Raw genomic sequence first — 24,330 nt, forward strand, 5'->3', positions numbered from 1 at the left:
TGCATAATCAAGCATAATTACGTCATTGACTCTAATCAAATGTGATGAATCTTCTACAGCTCAGAACATCTCAAACTGGAGCTCAGTTTAAAATGATAAATGTTACAGGATGAGTTTGATTCTGTATCATTTGATTTTCTGTCTTTGAAGAAAATTTCACTTGCAGATGAAACAAGTTACCTGAGTCTGACTGTCTGTGTCCGTCTAATGAACCGAGAGCAAGGACTGAAATAAGTAACAAATATAGACGTCAAAATAATTAAGATGGAAATGAAAAAGGAATTGTATAAAAAGAGAGAACAAGTGAGCTAAAGTAAAGAAAGGATTCCCTTCTGATTCATCGATCACTTGCATCTATGTTCCTCTCTGTTGTTCCTCTTTGAACCACCTCAGAACAACAACAACAACAACACCCATCTATGTAACCAAGTGGGTGGAAATCCAATCCTATTAAGACGTGTGGTCTTCTTTCTGAAACGTGTCAGTAACAGAGGACTCGCTCTGACTCTGACCCCTTTGAAAAGGCTTCAAATAAAAACGTATTGTTGAGTCAGCTTTATTTCAGATTTCCATCAAATAAAAGGAGTAAATCTGCTCTGGTAGAGTCCCTCAATAATGAGCTGTGTAAAGTTGGCAGACAAAAGACTTGATAATGACTTGAAGATAATGTACGTGTCACTTTGATTCCTACTTAAATCCAGAACGAGTCATTTCAAACGGCTAATTAGCAGCTGGTCATCTGTGTTAAGAGACAGGGGTGTAAATAACACCTTAAAGGGAACCCTGCATATGAAGACTTGTAGACCTTAAAAGGCCGCAATTGCAGTCTAATAAAAATGATTGTTGACTTGGTTTCACATGACCCACAATCAGTACGAGGTTCTGAGTTGGAGTCTACGTGTGAAGCTTGAGCTCGTCTCGTCTTCCTCTCTCCTTCCTCCCGCGGTCTCCTGCTCAGCTGTTCCTCATTATCAGCGTGGATGAAAGCCGAGCCTCCGTTTGCTCTCTGCTTTCGAATCACTCCTTTACTTTTGTGTTGATAATAAAACACACATCTCAAACCTCTGGAGAAACCTAAATGTTTTAAAACTCTGTGCTGTTGATGGACATTTTTCTCCCATGATGCAATGCACACAGCTGATGAAACAAAACAGGAACACACGGACTCATTCTTTGTTTTTGTGAGGTTTAATTGGCAGTTTTTGTTTCATTAACATCCTTCAGAACACGTTTGTATCATTTCCTGTTAGAACCAAACATTTCGGTGTGTTGACTTTCTGTTTTTAGTGTGAAAATGTATGTTTTTAGTTGTTTTGGTCTCTCATGTGCTCAGAGCTGCTTTGAGCTAACTCTGGTACATTAAAAGTGAATATGTATGATTAACATTGTGCATGGTCACTAACAAATAATTAAGAAGTCCTACGTTTAGCGTCATCCAAAAAAAAACAACAACCAATCAGCAGCAGGAAGTCCTCCAGCTTACCTTCATATATACACTTTCAAAATAAAAGGCCTGTGAAGAGACATGAGGCTTTTCTTCTCACTTCACTATTTTATTCCTCATCTCTCTCCTCCATACCGTCCTAAAGGATGATTCAGTTCCATCTCAAGCAGAGAGGAGGCTAACTGAAAGAGCGATGAGCGAGGGTACGAAGGTGTGTCCTTTAAGGAAGTCTTTTTGGCACCTATGACTATTAAAAAAAAAAGGCATGACAGAAGGAATTCAGAAACATTACACAGAGCTTGAAGCGGGTCGGTAGGCTGCTGTAAGAGACGCAGTACTGGCACGTCTGCATCCTTTTCTAACAAGCTGCAGAGACTCTCTCCTCTCGTCTCACCTGGTTCTCTGGTCAATTTAAAAGGCCCCAAACAAACTGCACATGTTGAACTTGTGCTCAGATGTTCCTGTTGTCGCCTGCCTGCTTTCTCTTTCGTGCACACGTAACGCAACATGTCTGCAGGTCGGTCACAGTCACAGTAATCCTCTAAGGCTGCTTCACTGTCTGCAGAAGTTTAGTTTAGTTTTCAATATAAAATATAATGTACTGTGAGGCGTTTTTAAGTGCTTAAGAAAGAGACTTTAATACTGATGTCTTTATCTGACCTACAAAAGCAAACGACATCATCAGTCAGAAAATGAGCTTTTTTTAAACAGTTATTTTTAACGCCTTTGATTTTGTTTCCTTTGTTTTGTTTGTTTTTTACTCCAAAGTTTCACAGTGGGCAGTACGTGGTGAAGCGTGAAGAGACATTTTCTCCATAGAAAATAAAACACGCATGCCAAAGAAGAGGACAGCTAGAATTTAAACAATCTCTGAACCCATCGGCTGTCTTCTGACGACGATAAAGCCTCTCGGACTGATCGCCAGCGTTAAGCGATAAACGACCTCCAGCCCAGACTTCCTTCTCCGTGTGCTGCATTGTTTACAGTCCAGTCAGCAGCTTAAGAAGCGACCGTGTGTTCAGATCAAAGTGAAGGTAAATTCTCCCTCCAGATGTGTCTGCTAAATAAATGCTGTCATCTCTTGGTTCATCCCATCCCCCGGAGGAGTGCCCGTTCATCTGTCTGTGCTGAGTCTCAGTCTCACTGTAAACAGTAAGTTACACAGAGACTGCACTCCGGCTTACTTCACACATTTTCTTGTGATTGACTTTAATTAACAGCTCTTAAAGGGATAGTTCGGGTTTTTGGACACCAAGTTGTATAAAGTACTTGCAAGTAGTGTAGTGGATGCAAAGCTATTAGCTGTGGATGGGTACTTTTTTGATCCCGAGGAAAATCTAAGCATTCAGTAGCTCACAAGACGCATCAAATCACACAACTGTCACCCAACCCCCCACCCCCCTTTAAGCGAATAATAAAATTAGGGCCAAAAATAAAAATAAAGTCTATAAAAATTACTGCGCTGTTTTCCTGGCACTATTTTCTCTCTTGACAAATCCCGTATCACTACGCCTGCTGCAGGCCGGTTTCTCAGGTAAGCCGACCTAGTAGCTGTTTCGCGTTGATTCTGACTGATTCGCGTCATCGTTGAAGTAAACATGTCGCACTATGAAAGTGATGAGGAAGATTTAGCTTTAACAACGGATCCAGTATCTCGGGGTCTTGCTCACTAGTGAGGGTAAAATGGATCGTGAGATTGACAGGCGGATCGGTGCAGCTTCAGACGTAATACGGTAGTTGTACCGGACCGTCGTGGTAAAGAGAGAGCTGAGCCTGAAGGCAAAGCTTTCGATTTACCAGTGGTTATCACCTGTGGTTACAAGCTTTGGGGAGTGACCGAAAGAATGAGATCGCGGATAAGTGCGGCCGAAATGAGTTTCCTTCAGAGGGTGTCTGGGCTCAGCCTTAGAGAGAGGTTAAGGAGCTCAGACATCCAGAGGGAGCTCGAAGTAGAGCCGCTTCTCCTTTAGCATCGAAAGGAGCCAGTTGAGGTGGTTCTAAGGGCACGTGTTCTAAGGGCACGTGTTCTAAGGTCACGATCCGTGTCAGGAAAACAATGAAATACATGCGGGAGGAATATTTTTATTACTACAGCCAGGAAAATCACAAATTCGCACCATTTCGACATGTATCTTCCTCTGTGACAACAAACGTTGTCTCACAAGTTACCAATTCCAGCGTGTTCTCTTAGAAACAGCTGATGGATTACAGGCGTAGTGATACTGGATTTATCACGTTTGGTTTCATGACCCTGGCATCTCGCCGGAACTACTTATTCTACGTCCGGAACCGGCCAGAACTCGGACCACGGGACTCGGTGAGTGAGCTAATAACATCCACTACACTACTATTATATAGTAGTACTATATACTACTATTTCATACAGCTTGGTGTCCAAAAATCTGAACTATCTCTTTAAGTTTGCTGAAACATCATGTCAGGTCTGTCCTCAAGAGTAACAGAAAGCTACTATAAAATGACAAGTTTGTTGAACAGAGGGCGGAGCCATCATTTCTGATGCATTCAGGGAAGTCAGGGAAATCTAAATGCTGAGCGGCTTTCGCGACACAGCGTCAAGTTAATTTGTCTCAAGTTGAATGTTTTGATCTAGAGCAGATTGTGAGCTGAACTTGCAGCAGATGTCTGTTTATAGAGATTAATAAGAAAGTAAATAGTTGTCAGATGGAGCATTGAAGTCATTACGACAGATTACGTTCCGCCTGCTTTTGCTCTCCACACGGACTGTTCTTCCTGCGTACGCTGAAGCTGATACGTGACTTTTTCAGTCCGACTCCGACTACAAACGGAAACAAGAGCACTTCTCGTACCAGAGTCCGGCCCTGCGTGTAAAGATTCTACATTTTTATGTAGTGATTAGAATTAGCTGCAGGACGGAGGACAATCCCCACCGCTCCACATGTCGGACAACACGCAGGCAAACATGTGAGTGAGGAGAGAACTGGCACTTTTTTCCACTTAAAGCACTGAATGTTTATATCTATATGTACAAAAATATAAGCGATAGGTTATAACAAGAGATTGGACCGGGGATGCAGCTATGCCAAGAGTCATATTTAATATACGCGGTTTAAAATGGGCTCTGAAGCATGAGGTCCTCTCCTTATGTCTCCGCCTCCCTTCATCCGCTCACATCTCAAGTGGGAGGGGCTTATAGCCAGGAGAGGAGGCGAGGAAAGGAATCGAGGGTGTTCAAACTGTGAAATGAGAGGCAATGGTCTGATTGGACCTGCTGACCTCTGACCTTAAAGTTCATCCTTTCAGGGCTGTTTACATGACAACCGCTTTCTTTGGTCTCTGTCCGTCAGAGACGAGCATCTGGAGGAGGTCTGAGGGTGTGCAGCGGGTCAGGAGGACTTCAGGACTCTGACGGGATGTTGGAGATCTTGTCGATGGACTGAAGCAGCTGAGAGACCAAATGAAGCGTCTCTGCTTCCCCCAGCAGCTGCCTGCACACAGACACATGAACAGGTGACAGTTTAGAGGCTGAATCTTCGTAAATATCAGGACTAGAAAATCTGTGATCTGCTGATGGGCTAAAGAATCGTCTCTTTTTGCACATGAAAAGTGGATTCAATGGACGAAAGCGGCGTTTTTAGAAGCCCCATCGTTTACAAAGGAGACCCTAAAAAATCTTTGTAGTTTGAATTATTTTTTAATCCTGTAAAAGGATTATTTGACAGCTTTTTCCCTTTAAAAAAAACATGTTTATTATTCATGCAATTAAAAGGAAAGTTCCACTGTTTTTCAAATTTGAACATAGAGTTTGAAAAATATACATATTTTGTCCCTTGTGCTTACCGTACATCCTGTACAATCAACAGTATGACAGAGACATTAGAGACACACAGGCACTGACCGGATGGAGGCGTGGGCGTGGCTCGCCGTCTTGTTCAGGTACTCTGACGCCATCTGAGCTTTGTGTCTCATCGTCATGACAACCTCCGACTCTGCTGCCTTCAGGCTGTCGTTTTCCGAGCGCAAAGAGTCGACCTCCACCTGAGGCACACACATGCACACTTATACACACTTTTATTCATAACCGGATACACGTGTCTGAGTAATATTGTTTTAGTTTTTGCGTCTTATTTTCATTCCTTTTATATATATTTCATTTTGTTAAATAAAACTTTTTGTCTCTTTAAAGCTCCTGTGAGGAACTTTTGGTTTGTGTTGATTTTGGCGCCCCCTGTGGACAAAGCCGTACCTCTCATCTCTTTGCTGATTTTGTCCTGTACATGCTTAAATGGTGGTTTTTAACAAAACATCTTATCTTGCTTTCTTTAACAGTCAGATGTTTTACTCACTTTAAATTTTTAGCCCTGAAAAATGTAAACAAAAGCAGCGTGCAGTAAGTCTGATCATAAGCAGCTAAAAACTCCTCACAGGAGCTTTAACCAAAGTGTTCGACAGGTTTGATCTCATTTCATTTTTCATTCATGGTTCTGAAGTTTATTTTAACCTCCCTGATGACGGTAAGCTCTCCTGATTACATAAAGTTTTTACAGAACTCACCTGCAGCTGCTGCAGCTCCAACTTCAGTTTGGAAACACTGCTCTCTGCTTTCACTGCTCGCTTCTGTGACAGACAGACAGGCAGACAGACAGGCAGTTTAGGGATACAAAGTGAGTGATACATGTGACAGTTAAAAGACAACAGGGTTACATCTTTTTTACATAAATTGTATAAAAAGATGGCCGACATGACAGCTCCCTAAAAGTGAAGCCAAACCCTTTCTGTCGCCCCCTGCTGACTGGCTGCAGTATAGCTCATAAAGCCCGCCTCCTCCATGTTAACAGATGGGACATGAGTCAAACTATAAAATCAAAATACACATCAAATAAATGTTTCTCAAACATGGTTTCTGTCTTTATAGTTAGTTCTTATCATGCTGATTTATGTCCAAGTGTTCATTTTTCTGACAAGTTTACTTTTAATTAGTTATTTGATGCTGTAAAAAGGGGGTGTGGCCTCATGATTGACAGTTCTGTTGACAAATGGGGCTCCTGCAACGGCCTGTTCCCGAGTAGCAGAGTAGAGGAGGAACGGTGAGAGGAGACGTAACTAACACTAACACTACAGTCATTGAACTTTCCATAAGCGTGAATATCTGCTTCAGACCGACACAAGAAGCTGTTCTGCTGCAGACTGAGCCCACCTGAGGGCTCCAACACGGCAAGGACACAAGGTAAAGGTGTGTTTTGGGTAGAGGAAGGGGCGGGACGTCAGTACTGCGGCTCCACCAGCCGATCTCTACTGCACACACTCTGGATACAAATGAGCAAGATGGCAGCGCCCGCTCCGGGGGATTTAGGCTTCACTTTTGTACAATGAGAGGAGGTGGAGACGTGTCGGTCATCTTTATAAACAGTCATTGAGCAGAACGTACCGTCATCAGGTGGAGGTTCTGCTCCACAGAGTGAACCATGCTCTCCAGATCCTGAGCCTCCCTCTCCTCCTGTCGCCTCCTCTGGAGCAGCTCCTCCGACAGCTCCACCACCCTGACAGGAAGCACAGAGGCATGATGGGTAAATACTTTGATTCACGAGATCGGTGCTGCCGTGGGATTGGCTGGTTCTCACCTGCGGTCGTTAGCCTCTGATTTCATCTGAAGCTCCCGGATGGATCTCCTCAACGCCACGTTCTCCTCCTTCAGCTGCGACACAAACAGACGAGTTTCCATCACGTCACAGAGCATCGACTGACATTCACTTCCTGGAGACTAAACCTCATCTAACATTAAGTTTTAAAATGGAATTATTTACAACATGAGGAGCTAAATTTTGCCCTTTTTAGTTCCCATGTGTGTTTAAAAACCCTCATATCCCCGCTACATGAGTACTACATGTCCACACCAACACAGACGCCAGCCGTGTTGTGAATGAGTAATTAAACATTAACTGTGTGCGTTACCTGCTGTATATGACTGATCCTCCCGCTCTTCCTCCTGCAGGAGGTGACCGGCTCGGCAATGGAGGTCTCATCATCTCCTTCATAGTTCTCTCCTCCTCCTTTCTGCTGGACTTCAGGTTTGGAGGAGAACCTGTTTGGTGTTACGGGCAGCTGTGATTCGAACTCAGTGTCCGGTTTATCAGAAAAAGCTGCTCAAACAATTTAATCAAACAGTCCTGAGATAAATGTCAAAGGTCAAAGCGTTAAATTTGAGTTTTTCAGCTGAAGGAGGATCAGCACTGATGGATCAGGTTGACTGAAGGTTGTCAGAGATGCATTTAAATCACTGACTGTATATTATAGGTGGACATAACCCCGAGGTCAGAGAAGGGAAGCCAGTGCATTTAGTGCCTGATACCTGCATGCTTTCTGATGGCCAGCAGGGGGCGAATCTTCTGGTTGCAAAAATAAGTGTGATTTTAAAGAAGTGTAAACATTTTCCTGAAGAGTTTATTGTCTCCATCGCTTGTTTCAAATAATCTGAAATACGCCATGATGTTCATTTAGTAAATTATTGTCCCATTTAGAGTAAAATCGATGAAAAAGCAGGGTATGCTTTAGAGTGTGGGTACCTCGATAAAAGGGACCTGAGAAATGTCTTCAGTGTCTGAATGACAGACACTTTTCTTTAGCCCGAATTAGCATACCAGTTAATATCAAATTAACCATGAATCATGGCGGCACCTTGCTAACCAAGCTGGAGTTATCATTAGCAGATGACACAGCATTCACTAACCCCTCGCTCCGATTCAGTATGCTCCCCTCTGAGCCCTGCAACATCATCATGGCTACGTCCACCTCTTACAGTCAAGACATAAATCAGAGTATTGTCTGCTTATAACAAAATACACTTTCCAAAGAGAAGCAGATACATAATTTCTCTCTTGTTAAAGTCTGAACATGTTTAATGTTTGTCCTGAAGGGGGCGCTACAGGAGAGATCATGGAGTCATTAACAGCTAAAGGGTTAGCAGGAGGAAAGATGAGAGCTGTAGTCATGAAGCTCCACCTCTAGCAGAAACCATCAGTGAGCAACAGACACTCACCTGGTCTCCTCCTCCTCCTCTTCCTCCTCCTCTGTGCAGAGCGAGGAGGTGCTGTCTATGCCTGACTGGAAGCTCCGCCCCCACTCCTCCTCTTCCTGGATGGACAGAGAGACAGACAGTTTGCTGTTTCTTATATATGCCTTTTTTCTGAGAGGATGAGAGATTAGAGATGATGTCAGCGATGATGTCACTACCTGTGGTGCCAGAGAGGGCTCCGAGAAGAAACAGCTCCTGACCTCAGGGTCAAAGGTCACATTCCCAACATCAAACAACCTCTGATAACCACTTGACTAAAGACAGAGAGATACAGAGGGAGACGCAATAAATTACACTTCCATCTTCTTCTGTTGCTTCAAACTGTGTAGTTATGATACCTTGCTCTGTGCCGGCTCATTGTCTAGCTCCTGGTCTTGGTCTTGGTCCTCGTCAGGATCCTGGTTCTTCCAGCGTAGAAACTCTTTGAAGGAGAACGGGTTCATCTCCGCAGCATCTACCTCCTCATCTGCTGAGCCATATAGTTACATTTGTTATCAGACTTCAGGCAACAGAATGAAGCGGAAGGCAGCATCACGTTAGCACCAACAAGGTAGGGACACTTTAAAACTGTAAGGGGACCAATGAGCAGCTGTCTTCAGTGCGTCAGACCTTCAGGCAGGTTAATGTGGTTGGCAAGGTGCATTACTAACTAATAACTGTGATATGGATTGGGATGTTAATTTGGCTAGCGAAAACAGGCTTTAAAGTTACCATAAAACTGCCAGCAGAGTATTATTTGATTCCACAGGCTAGGTCCTGTGCGTCATGGTGGAGGAACATACCGGTAAAAACTCAAACAAATGTCTGATTAGACACAGTTCTATATATTTATGTCATCCAGGAATTAAAAATATTATTAAGAATACCCACAAAACAACATAAGCTAGCGTTTACATGTGTCCGTCTGCTGCTGATCAGGTAGTGTACACTGTTATTCTACAGCTTGTTTGATGTGAAAGGTGTGTAAACAGCCTTACAACGAGCTGAAAAAAACTATAAAACCAAGGTGAGCTGAAAATTAAGATAAAAATTCTCTGAAGCTTAATGACGTCCAGGGTTCAGACGTACTTTTCATATAAACATTTATAGCTGCGTTAGTTTATCCTCGTATAAAAAGACTGGACTGACCGTCTGTGATGATCAGAGTTTTAGCAGAACTTCTCTGTTTGGACATGACGTCAGACAGGTGGGCAGACAGGTTGTCCTCGGTCATCGGTTAGTTATTGATCATTTTCGATCGTGCAGCTAAAAACTCGTGTCCTCCCGTGGGTACCGTTTTATCGCTCCTGCAGGACGAAAACAGACGAAAACAGACCCGGAAGCGTTCCCGTCCTCCCCGATCTCACGTGACCAATATTCTAACTTCTCATTGACTGGGGCGGTCATGTGGCGCAAAAGAAAAAATCGATAAACGTTTCCTCGACGGTCCCGGTAAAAATACCCACACGTGTCCAGTTTGTCTGCCCCAGTCCGGTTTGTTTACCGACAGAGAGTTACCGGAGAGAGTCTGCTCCGGTAAGTGCCTGTAATGTCAGTGCATGAGCCCGGTAAATCGGCTTTGAAGCCGGGTTTCAAACCCAAATATAATAGTCATTGCAATATAGAACGCTTTATAAGGCTGTGATTATCGGACGGTTAGCATGGTTAGTGAACCAGACCAGTCCAAAACTGGTTCTTGGCCCATATAATTATTTGATTCGTTCTTCAGTTTGGAGCAAAACATCATAGCCCACAGCGAACTCCATCTTAAAACCATCTGATTTAATGTTGCCTCGTCTGCCCGCCAAGATTGATGTGACTGATGGCAGTTCGTGATTTAATGAGGTCAATCTGAAAAATTTGCTCTCAATTTCACGTTTGGTTTTTGCCGAATTGAAGAGTCACCCATAATACCTTTATTCAAATTTCACCCTTTATACAGTCTTGCTAATGTGAGCAGTTGAGCGAAGTTATTTAGAATTGTACAATTTCTAAAAGTGATTTGGCGTGGGGCTGATCAGTTTGTCCCTAGTGGTGTAATAGTAAAACCTGAGGCTCGGGGTAAATGTCAGTGGTGAGAAGGGGTATGTTTCAGACTCCCAGTATGATCTCATGTATCTTACTTGCAGAGCTGGAGGATGTCTGAAGATATTTCTCATGAGGGGGAGCAGTCCCAGCCTGCCACCCTTTCCCCGTCCCAGGCCCAGGCCACCCAGTCCACTCTGTCCCCCTCACAGGCCCAGTCAACCCAGTCCCCATCCCAGTCTAAGTCCCAGTCCCAGCCTGGTTCCAGTTCCTCCAGCGCGCCTACCTCGGCTAGCCAGTCGTCCAGCGGCTCGGGGACGCTGAGCAGCTTGGACACCCTCCCTGTCACCCTGGCGTCTGTCCCAGAGGAGCCTGAACTACAACCTTGGGGCCGCCTGCTGCCCATGGCCCGAGGCTTCAGGAGCCATGGTGAGACTGATGCTATTACTGATGCAAGATTCAAAACTAGCTGTATTAGTACGAAATAATCAGTCCCAACACTGGACCTTACTCCCTAATATCAGTGCTAATACTAGTGTTTAAACTAGACCTGATTTAAATACTGATCCTATGTAAGTAATACCAGTTCTAATGTCAGTGCTTATATTAGTACACATGTACTAATATGAAAGGCAGCCAAGTCAAGTTACCTTTTGGATTAAGCTTTGAATTACCATGGCCTGCATGAGGGCCTTCACAGACATGCTAGTCATTATGTTATTAACGGTGCCCCGCCCCTTCCGCTAACCAAAACACATTAACCTACAGGGGGAAAAAACGGCAAAGATCCCGCACGTTGGCCTATATTACAGAAAGACAGCTTCTTGTGTCGGTCTGAAGCAGATATTCACACTTATGGAAAGTTCAATGACTGTAGTGTTAGTGTTAGTTACGTGTGAGGCCACACCCCCTTTTTATAGCATCAAATAACTAATTAAAAGTAAACATGTCAGAAAAATTAACACTTGGACATAAATCAGCATGAGAAGAACTAACTATAATGACAGAAACCATGTTTGAGAAAAATGTATTTGACGTGTATTTTGATTTTATAGTTTGACTCATGTCCCATCTGTTAACATGGAGGAGGCGGGCTTTATGACCTGTACTGCAGCCAGTCAGCAGGGGGCGATAGAGAGGGTTTGACTTCACTTTAAGGGAGCTGTCATGTCAGCCATCTTTTATACTGTCTGTGTGCTGACACCTTCAGTTAGTTCTGATCCCAGTTTCTTGCTTGGTGCCATCCTGCGATGTGATGATGCACTCAATTGTTCGTTTGTTTACAGACTGTGTTGATGACCATTACCTGTTTGGACGGGACTCTAAGTGTAACTATGTTCTGGATGATCCGGACGACAAAGGGTCCAAAAAGTTCAGAATCTACAGCAAAAAACACTTCCGGATTTACAGAGTGAGATCACTTCAAGTTAAATATTTACTGGTTACCTGACTGATTACCTGGTTAATGATGACTGATTAGACTGACAGGAAGCTGTGTTTGTGTGTGTGTGTGTGTGTGTGTGTGTGTGTGTGTGTGTCAGGATGGCAGCGAGGTGTTTGTGGAGGACTTCAGCAACAACGGGACGTTTGTTGACGGGATCCTGATCGGTAAAGACAAGAAGCTTCCTCTCGTCAACAACGCGGTGCTCGCTCTGTCTGAACCACGCAACAAAGGTAAGACAGAAAAACTAAATTAACACACCTGAACTATGACATCAGGTCTTACCTCACACTGCCTGTCTGTCTGCTTGCATGTCTATCTGCAGTCTTTGTCTACATTGATCTGATGTCCGACGATCAGTCCAGTTTACCTAAAGCGCTTCAGGAGAAATATGTGCTGACTCGACGGATCGGAACGTGAGTATGACTCTGTTTGCACTGCTGTGATGTCACTTCCTGTGTCTTATTATGACACCAGAATGTGTGTGTGTGTTTCAGAGGAGTGTGTGGTGAAGTGAAACTGGCCTTCGAGAGATCCACCTGCAAAAAATTTGCAGTGAAAATAATAAACAAGAAGAATTTTCAGTCTGAAGGGGTGAGTCATCTGATCTGCTCTCTGATTGGCTGAGAGCTGTCCATCTTTCATCCCTTCTCTCTTCCCTCGTTTCCTTCTTTGATTCCTGTGACGGACGTAGCAGAAGTTAGAAGGTAAAACTATGAAAAACTGCTGAAAACTACAAATATGGCGTCCAAAATTGTGGTTCAGTTTCTCAGATTTGGGCTGCAGCTGAATAGTCAAAAAAAGATCTGTCTTTAAGTGCCAATGGCAGACCACAGTGGTGATCACGTGATCTGTTTTCGTCCAATGACAGACAGCGACGCGGAATGCACAGACGGAGATCGAGATCCTCCAGAGAGTCGACCATGTGAGTGTGACACCAAAGAAGAAGAGAAATGACAAACAAATCCTATGTCATCAAGTTTATCCTCATTTCCTCTCCTCCTTCTCATCTCCTTCTCTTCTCTCCTTGTCCCCTCTCCTCATCTCTTCTCCTCTTCTTCTCTGCTCTTCTCATTTCCTCTACTCCTCTCCTTTTCTCCTCAATATTTCCTTTCCTTCTCATCTCTCCTCATCTTCTCTTCTTGCTCCTCTCTTTGTCTCCTCTTCTCCTTGTGTCCTCCTGGTTTTGCCTCCTCATCTTTTTGTGTACTTTTATTGTTTCCTACCCTTGTCTTCTCCACTCCTCTCCTTATTCCTCACCTCCTCCCACATCATTTTCTCCTCTTCTCCTCTCCCCTTCTTCTCCTTTGCTTGTTTCTCTCCTTGTTTCCTAATCTCTTCTCCTCATCTTCTCCTCTTGCTCCTCTCTTTGTCTCCTCTTCTCCTTGTCTCCTCCTGGTTTCGCCTCCTCGTATTCTTGTGTCCTTATATTGTTTCCTTCCCTTCTCTTCTCCACTCCTCTCCTTTTTCCTCACCTCCTCCCACACCCATGTCTCCTCTTCTCCTTTGCTTGTTTCTCTCCTTGTTTCCTAATCTATTATCCTCATCCTCTCTTTGTCTCTTCTTCTCCTTATCTTCTCTTCTTATTGTCTCTCCTCTCTTTTTTCCTCACCACCTCTCCCCTCCTTGTCTCCCCTCCTCCTCTCTTCCTCTTCTCTCTTTGTTTTCTCTACTTGTCTTCCCTCTTTCCTCCTCTGCTTGTTTCCTCTCCTGGTCTCCTAATCTCCTTCCCTCATCTTCTCCTCTTGCTCCTCTCTTTGTCTCGTCTCCTCCTGGTTTCGCCTCATCGTCTTCATGTGTCCTTTTATTGTTTCCTACCCTTGTTTTCTCCACTCCTCTCCTTTTTCCTCACCTTCTCCCACATCCTTGTCTCCTTTCTTGTTTCTCTCCTTGTCTCCTATTCTCCTTCCCTCATCTTTTTTTCTTGTTCCTCTCTTTGTCTCTTTATCCTGGTCTCACCTCCTGTCCTTGTCTCCTCCCCTCCTTGTTTCCTCTTATTGTTTCCTATCTTTGTTTCGGTCTTTCCTTATTCCTCACCTCCTTGTCTCCTCACTTTGTCTTCTCACCCTGTTTCCTTTCCTCTTTTTCCCTCTCCTCTCCTCATCTGCGTCTTTACTCTGTTAACCTCCTACTCTCTCCTCCTTTCTCTCCTTGTCTCCTCTCCTCCTCCCGTCTCCTCCTCTCCTCTCCTTGTTCCCTCTCCTATTTCCCTCTTCATATTGCCCTCTTCTCTCCTGCAGCCTTGCCTCATAAAAACGGAGGACTTTTATCAGACGGACGACAGCTATTTTATCGTGCTGGAACTGTGAGTAACAGTCTGTAGTGTTTATGCTTCATACTTCAAATACATGATCTGTTGTTTTTTTGGTCACTTCCTGTCCACACAGGAAGTGTGAATGCTTGTGAATCGCAGGAGAATGAGGACTTAACTTTAACACCGTAGCATTAGCAGCTGGATGCTAAGAGACAATACAGGAAGTGGAACAAACGAAAACATTTAAAGGCAAAGGGTCAAAAATAAGAATGCATGAGGTGTTTTGTTTTTATGTCTGTCTGTCTCTCTTACTTCCTGCCTCTGTCTGTCTCTCTGCCTGTCTGTCTGTCAGCATGGAGGGTGGAGAACTTTTTAATAGAGTAAAGTCCCAGCAGCTAAAGGAGTCTGTTGCTAAGCTCTACTTTTATCAGATGCTGAGAGCCGTCCAGGTGAGACAGAGACACGGTTACTATGAATACACACATGCAGTACTTCAGCTGCGTGTAACTGTGTGTGTGTGTGTGTGTGTGTGTGTGTGTGTGTGTGTGTGTGGTGTGTGGTGTGTGGTGTGTGGTGTGTGTGTGTGTGTGTGTGTGTAGTACCTGCATGGCAAAGGCATCATCCACAGAGACCTCAAACCAGAAAACATCTTGTTATCCTCAAACGACGACATCTGTCTGATTAAGGTACACACACCTTCCTCTTCGTCATCATCGTCATCTGACAGCTGCAGTTACACCGGTCTGTCTGTCTGTCTGTCTCAGGTGACTGACTTTAATCAGTCAAGGATTTTGGAGGAGACCATGTTGATGAGGACTCTGTGTGGGACTCCCTCCTACCTGGCTCCTGAGGTCTTCACTCACGCCTCCACCACAGGCTACAGCCTCGCCGTGGACGCGTGGAGCCTCGGCGTCCTGCTCTTCGTCTGGTAGGCTCACTCGTCCCTCCAGCCTGTCTCACCCTCTCTCTCTCTCTCACAAACTGTTTGCTCAGGTGTTAACTGATCTCTCCCCATTTCTCTACCTCTACCTGTCTGTCTCTCTACGTCTCTTTATCTCTATCTCTGTGCACCTGTCTGTCTGTCCATATCGCTCTCTCCCTGCCACTCTACCTGTCTCTCTCTCTCTTTCTCTTTCTGTCATTCCCTTCCCACCTTTCTCTTCCTACCCGCGTGTCTCTCTACCTGTCTCTCTCTGTAACTGTCTCTTTATCTCTGACTGTCTTTCTCTCTCTCTCTCTACCTGTCTATCTCTCCTGCGCTGTCTACCAACTCTTGTCTTGTCTCTCCATGTCTGCCACTCAACCTGTCTCAATATCTCTGTCTCTTACTGTCATTCCCTCACCCTACCTGTCCGCCTCTCCCCCTGTCTCTTCCTGTCTGTGCACTTTCTACCTGTCTCTCTATACCTGTCTCTTTATCTCTGTATGTCTATCTGTCTTTCTCTCTTTCTACCTGTCTGCTCTCTACCCGTCTCTTTCTATCTGTGTGTCTCTCTTCCTGTCTCTATATCGCTGTTCTTTTGTCTTTTTTTCTGTCTACCTGTCTGTCTCTTTAACTGTCTGTCTCTCCATTGGTCCGTCCTGTCTGTTTTTGTACCTGTCTGTCTCTCTATTTACCTTGTGTTTCTCTTTCTTCCTGTCTCTCTCACTCTACATTTCTCTCTCTATCTGTCTAACCCTTTACCTGTCTGTCTCTCTACCATGTCGCTCTATTTACCTGTTCCTCTCTCTACATTTCTCTCTCTCTCTCTACCTGTCTGTCTGCCCCTGTTCCTGTCTCTTCACCTTTCTTCCTCTCCACCTGTGTGGTTCTCCACCTTGTGTCTCTCTCTACTTGTCTCCTGACCTGTCTGTATGCCTGTCTCTCTCTCTCTCAGTCTGGGGGGATATCCTCCATTTCACGAGAGCTTCAGTAAGAAAACGATCACAGAGCAGATCATTGCGGGAGAATTCAAGATGGTCCCGGCCAAGTGGAGAAACATCTCCTCTCAAGGTAATACTGCATCACTACTGTAACAACACTAATACTGCTGTACTATTAGTACTCAGTGTGTGTGTGTGTGTGTGTGTGTGTGTGTGTGTGTGTGTGTGTGTGTGTGTGTGTGTGTGTGTGTGTGTGTGTGTTTACAGCAAAGGATGTTGTAAGGAAGCTGCTGGTTGTTGATCCCAGTAAGAGGATGACGATCGAGGAGGCTCTGCATCACCCCTGGTTACTGGTAACTGTCTGTCTGTCTGTCCTTCTGTCTGTCTGTGTGTCTGTCTGTCTGTCTCTCATGTATCCACCCAACCTTTGTTATACATTAGGGATGCACCATTATCCGACATGCCGATATTTCCAACCCTTTTTGCATATTGTCGTTTCGATACCGATATATTAGGCACATGTTTTTTTCCCACCTGATTGCAGAGAGCATCGAGTCTCCCCTGTAGTGAAATTGATATCATGCCTACTCTTACTGTAGTGGCCAAAAACTGCCGTACCGCAGACATCTTGCACCCTTCTTCACACTTGATGGAAGGGGCTGTACAAAAGGTCACGTGTTTGATCACTCACGTTTCTGAGCGCACCTGAATGCAACATCCCCGCGACACCCGGCAGTGAGGGAGACATGCCCGGACTCGTTTACTGCACCTACATCAGTTATCGCTGACAGACTCTTTATCGTGTGTGCGCCCGTAAATATGTAAGTTAGTGTTGCACTGATGTTCATGTTACACTCTGTTAGCGTCGGCTTTGGTCGGGAGTGTATTTTCGGCGTGTTTGATGTTAAGTCCAGTAAAATGACGAGAATGTGCGCTAACTGTTAGCTAGTTAAGTGTCTGTGACTTTTTAGTCTTTATTTGTATATTGTTGATAACACACGCCCAGTTAGTGTCGTAGCATTACGTCGAGCTTTTTTAGGGAATCATCGAGCATTTAGGCAGAATTGAAGCGCTGTTTTATTGGCGGGAAATATCGGCAGAAAAATGTCATATCTGCTGATGCCGATAATATCGTGCATCCCTAATATACATTTTTTCTTATTACATATTTAAATAGTATCTATGACTTATAATACTTGCATGTGTCTTGCATGATAAAATCTGTAGCCTGATGATGTCATAGTGATGTCATCAGGCTTGGAAAGTCTCTCTGTCATGGTTAAATGTCTAAAATGAAATCAGTGTTACAAAGTGAAGGTCAGGGAGGCTCTCATGAAAGGCCCAGGTGCATGATGGGAGATGTAGGCTCGGGATGTCTCATAATCTGACTGTGATTGGGTTCAGGATAAAGACATGTTGGACGAGGCTCACCGACTAATGAACGTGCCCGATGAGGCTGCCGGTGGTGCAGCTGCTGCTGCTGCTGCTGCCATGGTAACCACACGCACTCACCTTCATTTGTTACCTGCAGATCGCACACTTTTACTCTTTCTGCAGCCTTTTGGAGTTAGTAACCCTGACTCCTCCCCTCAGGAGGACGCGGGGTCAACCTCGGGGGGCTCAACCTCGGGGGGCTCGGGGAGGAAACGAGGCCGAGACAAAGAAGACGATGAGGCGGAGGAAAAACCAGCCAAACGGAGCCAAGCCCCGCCCCCTGCCTCACTGTAGAGGACCAATCAGGTTCAGCCATACTTAAGCTACCTGTTCTCAGGAAGCGTTTTGCTGCCACACAGTCTCCTCTTATCCTGATGTTGTCATTTAATTTGAAGATATTTAAATGTTATTATATCATAAAATGTTATTGAGTAATAACAACAAACTGTTTAACAATAAACTATTTATCTCCTTACAATTATTGTTACCACATGAAAAATGTCATGTTAACGCTCTCAGAGAAGAGAAGGAGGAGAGATGTCTCACTTCTTGCTGTTTGTACATCATACTGCACTGTATAACAAAAAATGTAAACTATAATAATGCTGACAGATGTATGAAAATAGAAGAATAGTTTTTATAAGAAATACTATTTGATGATCATAAATAGATGCAACCCAGAATGAATATATTTTTATATTCATAACCTTTGGAAAATAAAGGATACACAGTGTGATATATGACTGATCAGACTGTTTCAACCAGACAGTAAAAATGATGGAGCTGATGTCTGAAGCAGCCGCAGTGACTAAAGAGGCAGACGGACCTTGTAAAGAAACATTTCACTTTATAACAAGAAAAAATGATGTATTGTTGTTTGTATGTTGTAATAACATAAAATATCTTGAATTTACTTGAATTCTTTTCCCAGCAGCAGCACTGCTTTGATACTGTTCACTACTGAAACATAAATAAATTTTCTATTAAAGTTTTTGTATTTTTCACTCTTTGTCTCCGTCTGGTTTTTATTTTTCTTCAGAGTTCAAAAAACGTTGAAACCAAATTCATGATATTCAGGGCTCAAAATGTGACGGGTTTTTGCCGCCACGCCGGCGACAGCCGTGTCCGGACGCATTATGTTTTTGGGTTGTCCGTCCGTCCGTCCGTCCGTCCCATTCTTGTGAACACGATATCTCTGAAACGCCTGGAGGGGATTTCTTCAAATTTGGCACAAATGTCCACTTGGAGTCGAGGATGAACTGATTACATTTTGGTGGTCAAAGGTCAAGGTCACTATGACCTCACTAAACACGTTTATGGTTATCCCGATCCTACTGTGCTGTAAAATGTTCCTGTAGTCAGTAAAGTGTTACTTCTCTTTTGTAAAATGTGTTCTGACAGCTGCACACGGGACACATTCTTCATCCACTGAGGCCAGGTTGCTCTTCTCCTGCTAAGAAGTAACAATTAGAGCTTATGTGACCTTCACATTTTACTCCCATGTCAGATAAGATGTGTTTCTTCTTAACACCAACATGTATAAATATACAAAGAGGGACTTTGATTCTTCTTATGACTCTGTTGTATGCAGTTGTCCCTTTTCTAGGGTTACAGCAGAACTCAAAGACAAACTCTTCCCTTGTAGCGTGCATCATTTGATATTCAGATTTATACAACAGTAATCTGATTGGATAAGAGGCATTCCACATCACTCCGCCTCAGCCAGGTGTTCTGATGACTGTTAATGAACGTTACAGCAGACCGTGTATGTCTACATTAATGAGGATGGGACCTCTACATCACACAGCACACTCTTGTTACTGGTTGATGATAAATTAAATTGTGGAGCAAAAAACAATCTGCTGTGGATTTTTACTGTTGACTGCTATTTGCCGTTTGTTTAACTGTTGTATAAAAGAAATATCACATGAGAGGGAGTGATGGACTGAATGTCACCACGCCTACGACCGAATCACAGCCGTGATGACATCCAGTCCATCACTGCCTCTCCTGTGATATTGGTTAATTAAACAACACTACACAAAAGTTTATCCAGATAAAAATCAAAATGTGGTTCAGAATATTTTTTCTCTTTTGCACGTCTGGATCCTGGAAACACAAGTTAAGTCTGAGACACACATCTGACGAGTGTTGATGACTGACAGTTTGGACTGCACCGGTGCAGATGTGACTGTAAACAGGGAGGCAGGTAAACAGATCAGACATTACAAAAACATTTAGTGAAAATAAAATCTTTATTTCTCTTCATTAGAAAGGTGATGAAAAACATGCAGAACTTCACATCTCATCTATAATGTTTGATCATTAGTTACAATCAGGTCAATACAAAGAGGCAGAACTATATTCCTGAAGCTTCTTGTCCCCACCATCCAAACTCAAAGTGGAGCTAAACCTTTATATTCTTTAGTTTAATCTCTTATTTTAGCTTATTACTGTCTTCTGTTTTACTCCTTTAATCCTTTCTCTTCATGTCCGTCTGTTTCAGCTCTTAATGTCCGTCTTCAGTGAAGCTTCTGACCAAACACACCTGCCGTAAAACCCTTTAATATTAAAGCACTGACAGAAGACAACGAGCTGTTTTTATGTGATATTTGCTGGTTACAAATAAACTTCTGTTACATTTAAATCATGGAAAGCTTAATAATAAAAAAGAACTGATAAATCAAATCATTCAGTGATTCCAAACATGTCCACTGATGTGCTGATCAAGAAGAAAACATGTCTGTAGGTCAATAACTTTCAGATTATTGATTAAAGGTTAGATTAATCAGAAGTGAGTCCACAGGAGGGAACAGACACACCAGAACATCTCCTCTCATCTTCATTACCATCACCTTCTTCTCTTTTTACATCGTGTCTTTAAAAACAAGGATGATTGGCTCCTTCTTCCTTCAGGCCCCGCCCCTCTGTATGACATCACTCCTGTGAGTCAGTCCTCCGTTATGATGTCACAGCTTGGCTTTGCGGCGGTCTCGGAGGGCGTACAGGACGGCGTGCGCTCTGTCGAAGGAATCCCCAACGGCCGACTGGACTCTGCTCCTCCATCCCTGCAGCTGAGGACGCTTCTCCAGGACGTCTCTGCCTCCTCCCAGAGGCTGCAGAGAGACACACTGAGCATGCTCAGAACCAACAACCAATCACCAAATCACAATATCAATCAATATTAGAACCAATCACAGCCTCTGACCTGCATGAGCTCACAGACGGCGAGCAGGTCGGCCAAAGTGATGTCATCACCGCAGAGGAACGGCTGCCGGCGGAGAAACATGGACTCCAGTTTGTCCATAGTGTCGTCGAGCTGTGAGAGAGCACGATTCAGACGCACCTCGTCCACCTGAGAGCCCGTCTGAGTCGGGAGGAGCACCTGGAACAGACGAGTGGAGAGTCTCTAATTATAACTGATCAATAAATTACTGATCGGTCTGTTTGTTTGTTGATTGCGTATTAAATGCGTGTTTATGACCAGTGTGCGATACGATACTGTAAACCAAAACTGTTTCTACAAATAATGCAAGAGAGGAATACTGCAGTAAAAAAATGAATACATTTATTTAACACTTGATAAGTTTTCATTCACTTGGCTGAGGTATAAATCCAAAACATCTAACATAATCTCCATTCCCTGTGTATGCGTGTGTGTGTGTGTGTGTGTGTGTGTGTGGGTGTGTGTGTGTGTGTGTGTGTGTGTGTACCTCCAGTATAAAGACTCTGGCAGCATGTGGTCGTGTGTTGGTGTGATGCCAGGCTGTGTATTCATCCACCCGGGCTCTTCTCTCTGGTTTACGGGGATACCAGTGCTCCGGGACGTCATAGTTGTTGGCCAGGTACTTCATTATGGCATCACTGAAAAACACACACACACACACACAGGCAGAGAGAGAGAGAATCAAACCCTGCAGAACTATTACAGGACCAGTACAAAGATATATCTTACTTTCACTATTTACCAAGATGTTCAGTATTTTTAAATTAAAACATTCAAAGGTTCACATGTGCTCAAATCCTCGTGCAGGTGTGCGCGTGCGTGTACCTCTCAGTGAGCACGAAGCCATTATCCTCCATGACGGGAACTTTCTGCATGGGGTTCAACTTCGTGAAGTCAGGAGTCCTGTTCTCTCCTGCACATAGGGGAATGTTAAGAAAGCCCAACCAAACTCCATTCAGATATCAACACATTTAGTGTCTTGTGTTGGTCAGCATGCAGACCTCAAGAATAAATGCGTAATATAGACTCTTCACCACGACCATAAAATCAAGGCTGTGTTATACTGTCATTGATTTCCGGCTAAACCTTTTTTAAACTAATTGTGTTCTACTCAAACACTTGGTTGGATCGTCACAGAATCGAGTGTGAAAACTCGTGTCATTTTACTGGATCGGGATGCTGTTCATAAGTTTCTTTATATGCCGAATTTATCAGAGGAACGTAATAACTGGTGATAAGTCTTAAATTTGTATTGAAACTAAATACATCTGCCAATATTACAAGTAAACCTTTAAAATGTCAGATGTTTAATTGAGGTTTGTTACAGCAACAGCCATTTTTGTGATGTGGGTCAAAGTTCTCCAGGGCAGAGGTCATGTATAGAAACTACAGAAAGTAATGAAAGTTTAATCTACTGATTTACGCCTATGTGACTACAGTACTAGCCAGTTAATTAGTCACTTAGTTAACTACTGACCCGATGGGTTAGTTAGCCTTGTAGCAAGTTGACAGCTCACCTTTCCTCAGAGCCACGTTCCGGACGGTGTGCGGGATTTTGCTGCAGTTGAGCAGGATGTGCAACGCCCGGCAGGGCTGCGACAAGAGGTCCAAATACACCTCCACCAACCGGCGCGTTGCCATGGAGAGTTTGCTGGTTTTAACGGTTAAAAACGGCAAAATATACAACAGTGTAGAAGCTACCAGCTGGCCTTCTTCTTCGGTGTTTCTGCAGACTGGTTAACTGCGCCCCCTGTAGGCCTAGTCCAGTCTGACCATGCGTTCAGGTTTTTCGAAATATTCGGATAAATTAGTTTCAAGGTGAGGGAAAATACCAGAGAGGAAAAAAAGGCTTGTGTAAACAGGGCTGTAAAACACTGCAGCATTATAACCACTTTGATTTTTTTAGACAATTTATTATTATTTATTCTAAACAATTTTATTTCGTACATGTGCAGCGTTACGCTAGTGTCCCTCCCCTCCTCAGCATGCTTAGCCCCATCAGGCATTCCACGTTGCCCCGGTCCCACTTGAAGATGGCAAAGCTCAGCAGTGCCATGAAGAGGCCATACAGGGGGTGGCTGACGGTAGTGACACCCCTTGCAAAGGGTTGCATGAGGTGCCACACATTCAAGAGCACCACCACAGGCTGAGACCTAATATTAAAATGTATGCAACTGTCAATGTTAGTCGACTTATGAGTTTAGGTGAATTGTTAATGACGTAGAAAGCAAAGACTGTAACTTGCACTTCCTGATGGCATTGCAGCAGTCCTGGGCGACGTACATGACCCGAGAAGGGGTCTGTCCAGCCTCTCTGTACCGCCATATGAGTCCAATCGTCATGGGCAAGAGCCCCTCACCTTTCGAGTCAGTGAGCACGGACATCAGAGAGTGTCAGCAGCAAAGATCAGAAGCATCAGAATCAGAAATACTTTATTAATCCCTGGGGGGAAATTTGACCTTTTGACCCTTACATGTGTTTAGTGTAACTTCCAACAGAAAAAAAAAAGCCTTTAGGCTTTGTTCTAATCAAAAAATCATTTGTTTAATAATGCACTTCAGGCTTAGTAAAGTGCAATCCAACTCAGACTTACAGCCTTCGACAACTGGAGGAGCCTGTTTAGATCATGGCGACCCCCTCATGCCCCCAGTTTCTCCAGGAACCTCCTCCAGCTGGTCCTCCCACTGGATGAACAACTCCTCTGTCCTGTCAGGAGCATCAGGATCCAGTACAAGGTCCTACTGCAGTGTTTCAACACAAAAGAGAAAGCCACCTCCCCCTTTATGCAAGCCTCTCTCTACCTCCATAGGAAGTGTTGAATACAAGTGGTAATATTCTACAAGTCAGTACTGAAGACATGGACACAGTAAAAGTACAGCATTTTCATCTTAATGTAGTTAAAGTATTGCAATAAAAGTTGTGGTTGTGCAGTAAAATGTTAGTTAACCTGGTTAGTGATCTGCATGTAAACAGTCTTCGAGACTAGAGACATGTGCTGCAGGAGCAAGAAAACCCTGAGCAGTGTCTTCAGGCTCGACCAATCAGGGACTGTGTTCAGATTGAGGATGAGAGCGAACACTTAGCGCTCAGTCTGTCTCTCATCATGTCGCTCTCTCGGCTGCTCGTCTGCTGTCTCACTGCTTTGTCTCTCATCTGCATTCAGGGTAAGACAGGTATATCACACCTTTGATCCCTTCTTGGTGTACTTATGTTTAATATCTGTGTGTTGTCGTTTAAACTGTCAGATCGCTTAACGGTTCAGCCTCTACTCAAATAATCTGAACCTCAGCAAACTGTTTTATACTAAGTATTGTCTTATTAAAGATGAAGCACTACAGCTGATTATATTGATAATTAGTGAAAGTATTCATCGCATGTGTGTGAGTGACTGTTCAGTAGCGCGACTGTAACTCTGTTGTTTCATTGTGTTTATTTTTACTTTGTGACCTGCAGCTGTTTTCAGTCTAAATGTTAATTTGATGCAGCATTAGCATGAGCAGATCACACAGCTTCGGGTGCCGACCTTTGACCTTTAGAGACCTGTGTGATTCCATGTTTATTATGTTTTTTATGTTTATAATAATTTATTTTTACATTTAAGTTTTAAAAACTC

The 24,330-nt window shown here is 43.8% G+C and overlaps 3 protein-coding genes across 3 annotated transcripts; 1 reads left to right on the top strand and 2 right to left on the bottom strand.

The window, feature by feature from the left end:
• Positions 1-1,181: 1,181 nt before the first annotated feature.
• Positions 1,182-9,708, bottom strand: entr1 (endosome associated trafficking regulator 1). The gene is made up of 10 exons (XM_069682739.1): positions 9,624-9,708; positions 8,834-8,961; positions 8,654-8,749; positions 8,460-8,554; positions 7,376-7,505; positions 7,045-7,118; positions 6,852-6,963; positions 5,978-6,040; positions 5,322-5,461; positions 1,182-4,911 (listed from the first exon to the last, which is right to left on the bottom strand). Exons 1-10 carry the CDS (start codon positions 9,706-9,708, stop codon positions 4,821-4,823), a joined length of 1,014 nt encoding a protein of 337 aa, XP_069538840.1. The 3' UTR covers positions 1,182-4,820.
• Positions 9,709-9,950: 242 nt separating this feature from the next.
• On the top strand, positions 9,951-18,425 carry chek2 (checkpoint kinase 2). Its single transcript, XM_069682740.1, has 15 exons — positions 9,951-10,010; positions 10,604-10,928; positions 11,786-11,910; positions 12,041-12,173; positions 12,266-12,356; positions 12,438-12,534; positions 12,812-12,865; positions 14,181-14,245; positions 14,547-14,643; positions 14,794-14,880; positions 14,959-15,122; positions 16,072-16,187; positions 16,325-16,410; positions 17,462-17,551; positions 17,651-18,425. Exons 2-15 carry the CDS (start codon positions 10,613-10,615, stop codon positions 17,783-17,785), a joined length of 1,656 nt encoding a protein of 551 aa, XP_069538841.1. The 5' UTR covers positions 9,951-10,010; positions 10,604-10,612; the 3' UTR covers positions 17,786-18,425.
• A 1,311-nt stretch (positions 18,426-19,736) lies between these two features.
• On the bottom strand, positions 19,737-22,438 carry gstt2 (glutathione S-transferase theta 2). The gene is made up of 5 exons (XM_069683767.1): positions 22,235-22,438; positions 21,543-21,630; positions 21,205-21,355; positions 20,700-20,876; positions 19,737-20,607 (listed from the first exon to the last, which is right to left on the bottom strand). Exons 1-5 carry the CDS (start codon positions 22,356-22,358, stop codon positions 20,461-20,463), a joined length of 687 nt encoding a protein of 228 aa, XP_069539868.1. The 5' UTR covers positions 22,359-22,438; the 3' UTR covers positions 19,737-20,460.
• Positions 22,439-24,330: the final 1,892 nt, after the last annotated feature.

The sequence above is a fragment of the Semicossyphus pulcher genome, unplaced genomic scaffold (assembly GCF_022749685.1).
Source record: "Semicossyphus pulcher isolate SPU_LCO1_2020_fin unplaced genomic scaffold, fSemPul1.0.p SCAF_6, whole genome shotgun sequence".
NCBI lineage: Eukaryota > Metazoa > Chordata > Actinopteri > Labriformes > Labridae > Semicossyphus > Semicossyphus pulcher.

Coding starts and splice junctions, on each gene's coding strand:
- entr1 (XM_069682739.1), bottom strand. CDS start 9,708: ATGACCGAGGACAACCTGTCTGCCCACCTGTCTGACGTCATGTCCAAA. Junction 8,962..9,623: donor AACTCTGATCATCACAGACG/GTCAGTCCAGTC, acceptor ATGGCTCAGCAG/ATGAGGAGGTAGATGCTGCG. Junction 6,041..6,851: donor AGAACCTCCACCTGATGACG/GTACGTTCTGCT, acceptor TGTCTGTCACAG/AAGCGAGCAGTGAAAGCAGA.
- chek2 (XM_069682740.1), top strand. CDS start 10,613: ATGTCTGAAGATATTTCTCATGAGGGGGAGCAGTCCCAGCCTGCCACC. Junction 11,911..12,040: donor AACACTTCCGGATTTACAGA/GTGAGATCACTT, acceptor TGTGTGTGTCAG/GATGGCAGCGAGGTGTTTGT. Junction 16,188..16,324: donor GAGAAACATCTCCTCTCAAG/GTAATACTGCAT, acceptor GTGTGTTTACAG/CAAAGGATGTTGTAAGGAAG.
- gstt2 (XM_069683767.1), bottom strand. CDS start 22,358: ATGGCAACGCGCCGGTTGGTGGAGGTGTATTTGGACCTCTTGTCGCAG. Junction 21,631..22,234: donor GAACGTGGCTCTGAGGAAAG/GTGAGCTGTCAA, acceptor CCCTATGTGCAG/GAGAGAACAGGACTCCTGAC. Junction 21,356..21,542: donor GGCTTCGTGCTCACTGAGAG/GTACACGCACGC, acceptor TGTGTTTTTCAG/TGATGCCATAATGAAGTACC.